Below are 5,420 nucleotides of genomic sequence, written 5' to 3'. Positions count from 1 at the left end.
TTCCAAGCTCACACACACATACACACACACTCACACACACAACCGCACGGAGGAAGTGCACAAAAATTGTATAATTTCTGTGCTATGAGAAATTTCACTTTTTTCCTGTAGTTGCGTTTGCTAATTTTCCTTATTTACTTGCACGCCCGCTTGTACATACATATATAATATATATATATACGCTTGCTTATTTATCTGCTATATATACATATGCACGTATGTATAAACGCGTGTACACTGTGTGCCTTTAACACTAATACACTTGCAGAACGCGCTGCTGCTGCTGCTGCTGCTGCTGCGTCGTCGCTGGCCGTTCTGCTTCTTGGCTGCCTTCTGCGGCTTTCCAAAAATGATTTTTTTTTCTCGCTTTTTTTACACGCACTCAAATCGCGATAGTTTTATGATTAGAGATATTGCACTTTTTTGTTTATATTGAATATAACAATTAATTGGTATTTGATTTGTTTACGACTCCTTGCTCGAAAACAAACACATGCATATTCAATTATATACATACATACACGAACTTTTGGGGGAAACCGTTGCAATTTATTGCATTACACCTGTTAAACACTCGCGTTTATCATAATTTGTTATTTTTTTTTTTTACGTTATGCTTAGCTTTGTTTGTAAACAAATAAAGTCGTAATTGTAAAATAATTAAACGGTGTTTTTATCCGCCAACGTTTCAGCGCGTCCAACCCGCTCGATGTTGTTTTTGTAAATGTTGCTTATACATTTAAAATAAATGCAGCAGTGTGACCGCGAACGGCTAATACGAAATATACCAATTTTCGACGCAAGCGAAGGTGGATCGCGTTTATGTAGGCCGCAATAGTATCGATGCCTAATGTTAGTTAACATTAAATGTGAATGTTATGTGAGGAGCAAACAGGGCTGTTAAAGTCAGCTGTTATTTTTAGTCTCTGCGTGAAGCATGTAGCGCTATTTGGCTGAAATATATAATTGTTAGGAAATCTTAAAACAATTTTTAGACGTTTTTTTTTTTAAAAACAATCGATTTCTGTTAATAAGAGATCAGCAAAATGTTATGCAAAAACATATGTTTTAGACGAACGACGTAAAAGAATGTCACTCTGCGAAGTAGTTCAATTTAGTGAGCCAGTTCGTTCCTCAAGAACTGGTTCACCCGTCGATCTTTTTACAAATAATAAAAATGTATTTAATTGCTTACTCAAAGGCTATAACAAAGGTATTTATATGCATGGCAACATTAGGCTTTGCCCAATTGCACCAAATGCTGCAAATAAGCCTTGCGGCAGTCCATGTTGTCCGCCGGCCGATTGTGTGGAGCCCAAACGGGTTCGCCAATAAAATAACGACGCGCTTTTATGTAGTTCTGTGGATAACAAAAAATGTTAAGTGCAGGCTTTAAACTCGTTCAACCAAGCTGACCTTGCTGTCCAGTGTGAAACGATGGTAAATGCCCGCCGGTATAATAATCATATCCCCCTTAACCACCTCAATGCGCAGCCAGTTGTCCTCGCCGCTAAAAAAGTGAAAAACTGTTAATTAAAGTTCATCCTGGAGAGCAACTGTTACAGGTTTACGCCATCATTTTGAAGGGTAACACTGGCAACACAATATGGTGTACTCACTCGCGCACATCGAAATAACCGGAACCATCGAGAACCAAGCGAATTTCCTCATCCGTGTGCAAGTGTTCCGTGTAGAAGGCCTTCAGCTTGTTCAGATAATCCGGCAGGCACTGCTCGGAGCAGGTGATCTGCGTGCAAACAAACATTAGTACATATTTATGCTTTATACCAGTTCATACCTGATCCTCGTAGGTGTAGCCACGCTTGCTGCGCAGTTCTTTCAGCAGCTCATCGTTCTCATGGTCGTCGGCATTGATCTGCACAAAGGGGAAAGAACGTGAAGATAAGCGCGACTTTGTCAAGGTCGTTGCGCGATTGGCCTACCCGAAAGTACTCCACGCCGGTTTTCTTGTACAGTGTTGCCAGATCCAGGTAGATGGGTGGATTCCGCTTGTGCTCCAGCCGCTGATCGCTGTCCTCGCTGTCCATAAACCACACCTGCACCATTCTAAAATTGCTGGCTTTGTGTTTTCGTCTCGCAACGTTCAGAGCAAGTTCGTGCGAACGACTGAACGAACGGAACCAGCTGGTTCATTTGGTTCGTTCGTTCAAATGAGCAAGGTGTTCATTGAGTCGACTAATTCCCATTATTTAAGAACGAACGGCTACAAGTTGAATAAATTATTTGTACCCGATATTACACAATATAAGTACCATTATCAAATATGGGTATTTATATTTTGCATATGAATAAGGGAAACGAGAAGGACTTAAAGAAAGATATCTAAATTGTTTGTGTATTGTAATGTTAACTTATTTCTTAATTTCTGCGTTTTAATGCAAAGCATATGCAAATTATAAAATGTTTGCGCACATATTTTCAATGCAATTTACTCATTTAAATGTACAAAGCATCACCGAATAATTCCCATTATAAAAAAAACGAACAGCTAAAAAAATACCATTATTTTTGAATATTCACCACAAAGTATTTTCGTGCAGCTGCATAAATTGTTCTCGTTCATTTGGTTCATTTGTGCAATGGAATGAATGAAGCACCGTTATTGTGCAGTTCATTCGCTTTGCAGACATTTTGTTTTTTTTTCGTTTTGCTTGTTTTGTTTGTTAATTTTACTGAAATACAAACGGAACTTCATTGGAATTTTCATGGAAATATGAAAAACAACACAGAAATTTCGTCAACTTGCCCAAGCTGTCAGAAACGAGTTGTTGTTTGTCGCATCGTTCGTAATATTTTACTCACTTGGCATTCTCGAACAAAATTAACAACAAACAAATTTTTCGTTTTCAAAATTTTTTACAGTTATTGAAAATTATGATGTCGCTCCGTTTGGCCCGCGGTATATTCAAGAAAATTCCAATCAGAAATTATAGCCGAGCACCCTGTGAAATTATCGAGATATTGGAGTCGGGCTTCGAGACATTGGCCCAATCCAAATCGCAATCGCTATTGAAAAAGCATTTGACCCAGGAGATATTCGATAAGATCAAGACCCGGGTGACGCCCTCCTACTGCTCCACGCTGTTGGACTGCATCCAGTCGGGGCTGTGCAATCACGATTCCGGCGTTGGCATCTATGCGCCCGATCCGGAGGCATACTCCACGTTTGCGGAACTCTTCGATCCGATTATCGATGATTATCACATGGGCTTCAAGGGAGCCGATAAGCATCCGGCAACCTGTTTTGGCTACGGTTCCGATTTTCCCAATCTCGATCCCGAGCAACGTTTCATTGTATCGACGCGCATCCGTTGCGCTCGCTCCGTTAAGGATTTCCCGTTCAATCCCTGCCTGACCAAGAAGGAGTATCGCCATCTGGAGTGCATGATCAACAAGGTGTTGAAGACGCTGTGCAACGAGCACTCCGGCCAATTCAAGGCGCTCAGCTGCATGGAGAAGGAGGAACAGCAGCAGCTGGTCGATGACCATCTGCTCTTCAAGGAGGGCGATCGCTTTCTGCAGGATGCGAATGCCTCCCGGTTCTGGCCGACTGGACGCGGCATATTCATTAACCAGAATCGCACGTTTATCGTGTGGGTCAACGAGGAGGATCACATACGTGTCATATCCATGGAGAAGGGCGGCGATCTGGGCAGAGCCTACGAGCGCATGATCATTGGCGTCGAGTCGCTGGCGCATTCGCTCAAATTCAGTCACGACAAGCGACTCGGCTATCTGACGTTCTGCCCCAGCAATCTGGGCACCACCATCCGTGCCTCTGTCCACATCAAGCTGCCCAAGCTGGGCGCCGACAAGGCCAAGCTCGAGGAGGTCGCCAAGAAGCACAATCTCCAGGTGCGCGGCACCAGCGGCGAGCACTCCGAGGCCAAGGACGGCGTCTATGACATCTCCAACAAGCGGCGCCTGGGCCTCACCGAGTACCAGGTCGTTATGGAGATGCACAAGGGCATCACCGCCCTGATCGATGCCGAGTGCCAGGCGAGCTCTCAAAAATAGATTTTTTTTTGTTTTTTGCCTTTCATTACGCTTTTCCAGCTGCGATGCTCGCATGATGTAAGCCAGCATAATAAATAGTGTATATTAACTAACTCACGTAAGAAAATGATCAATTAGCTTCAGCTTCAAGTTTCGGTATAATGCTAACATACCGAAATTCCCTAAAAATCGGCCTATTTTATCATAAACTATGTGCATTTTTTCATTTTTAGTGCAGCACGCACATACATACATGCATGCATACATGCATGCATGCATACATACATGCATGCATACATACATGCATGCATACATGCATGCATGCATACATACATGCATACATACATACATGTATACATACATGCATGCATATATACATGCATGCATACATACATACATACATACATATATACATACATACATACATATATACATACATACATACATATATACATACATACGCATGTACGTACATACGCATGTACGTACATACGCATGTACATACATACATCTACCTACATACATACATCTACCTACAAACATACATCTACCTACATACATATCTACTTACCCGCCCACCTCCTCCTGCGCCGCCTCCTCCTGCTCCACCGCCTCCTCCGCAGCTGCTCCTCCAGGCCGACGGAGCCAAAGTGCCCTGCCTTGGTGAATTTATGCAGGGCCTAGTTTAATTTTTGAGAATCGAGGAGGACAGCACCTGGCAGAAATTCGTTTTATTTAAATTTGAAGCACAACGACAAATAAGCTAAGTCTGCGTTTGGCATTAGAAAACAGACATGCACGTATACATATATACATAATGCACACATACATACATACATACATATATACATACATACATACATACGTACGTACATACATACGTACATACATACATACACACATATATATATATATATATAGTACTTATTATTGTATAAAACATATAAAAAGTGGAATTTGGCTCTAACCTCATGTAAAATGACTTCCTCAATAAAATCTGTGCTTATTGTCCGATCGGTTTTCAAATATATATATATACATATATATAGATACACAACATATACACATACATACATAAATACATCCTCCCGCTTGGGCAATTTTCCAAAGTCTTTAAAACTCGTATTTACATTTTGTAGAAACAATTTGAGAATTAACTTATCTAAACTTTTTTCTTTTGTTTTTTTTTTTCTCTAACTTAAACACACTATTTTTTTGTATTTTTTTATTTTTTTTTTATAATTTTAATTCTTTTATAAACTTAAGACTTAAAATAAAAGTATTTAAAGTTTCTTTTGTTGGTTGTTTTTTTGCTTGACACAAATGCCAAAATGTTTTACATTCTTTTGTTTATAATTTAAGCAAATATTTTGTGAAATAGTTTTCCATTGTTGTTGTTGTTG

At 40.3% G+C, this 5,420-nt stretch overlaps 2 protein-coding genes across 2 annotated transcripts; one reads left to right on the top strand and one right to left on the bottom strand.

The window, feature by feature from the left end:
- Positions 1-1,088: 1,088 nt before the first annotated feature.
- On the bottom strand, positions 1,089-2,143 carry LOC115762931 (1,2-dihydroxy-3-keto-5-methylthiopentene dioxygenase). Its single transcript, XM_030705312.1, has 5 exons — positions 1,944-2,143; positions 1,799-1,876; positions 1,620-1,747; positions 1,417-1,510; positions 1,089-1,360 (listed from the first exon to the last, which is right to left on the bottom strand). The coding sequence occupies exons 1-5, from the start codon at positions 2,064-2,066 to the stop codon at positions 1,235-1,237; spliced, it is 549 nt and encodes a 182-aa protein (XP_030561172.1). The 5' UTR covers positions 2,067-2,143; the 3' UTR covers positions 1,089-1,234.
- A 679-nt stretch (positions 2,144-2,822) lies between these two features.
- On the top strand, positions 2,823-4,130 carry LOC115762930 (arginine kinase-like). The gene has a single exon (XM_030705311.1). It carries the CDS (start codon positions 2,896-2,898, stop codon positions 4,036-4,038), a length of 1,143 nt encoding a protein of 380 aa, XP_030561171.1. The 5' UTR covers positions 2,823-2,895; the 3' UTR covers positions 4,039-4,130.
- Positions 4,131-5,420: the final 1,290 nt, after the last annotated feature.

This window comes from Drosophila novamexicana, unplaced genomic scaffold, assembly GCF_003285875.2.
Source record: "Drosophila novamexicana strain 15010-1031.04,08,12 unplaced genomic scaffold, DnovRS2.1 tig00000644-arrow-pilon, whole genome shotgun sequence".
NCBI classification, from domain to species: domain Eukaryota; kingdom Metazoa; phylum Arthropoda; class Insecta; order Diptera; family Drosophilidae; genus Drosophila; species Drosophila novamexicana.
Note: the sequence above shows the minus strand (reverse complement) of the source record. Positions and strands in the feature narration are given on the sequence as shown.

Bases quoted from the DNA above. Each gene is read 5' to 3' on its own strand.
- LOC115762931 (XM_030705312.1), bottom strand. From the start codon at position 2,066: ATGGTGCAGGTGTGGTTTATGGACAGCGAGGACAGCGATCAGCGGCTG. The intron at 1,748-1,798 runs GTATGAACTGGT...GTTTGCACGCAG, and splicing joins GCTACACCTACGAGGATCAG to ATCACCTGCTCCGAGCAGTG. The intron at 1,361-1,416 runs GTCAGCTTGGTT...TGTTATCCACAG, and splicing joins GTTTCACACTGGACAGCAAG to AACTACATAAAAGCGCGTCG.
- LOC115762930 (XM_030705311.1), top strand. From the start codon at position 2,896: ATGATGTCGCTCCGTTTGGCCCGCGGTATATTCAAGAAAATTCCAATC.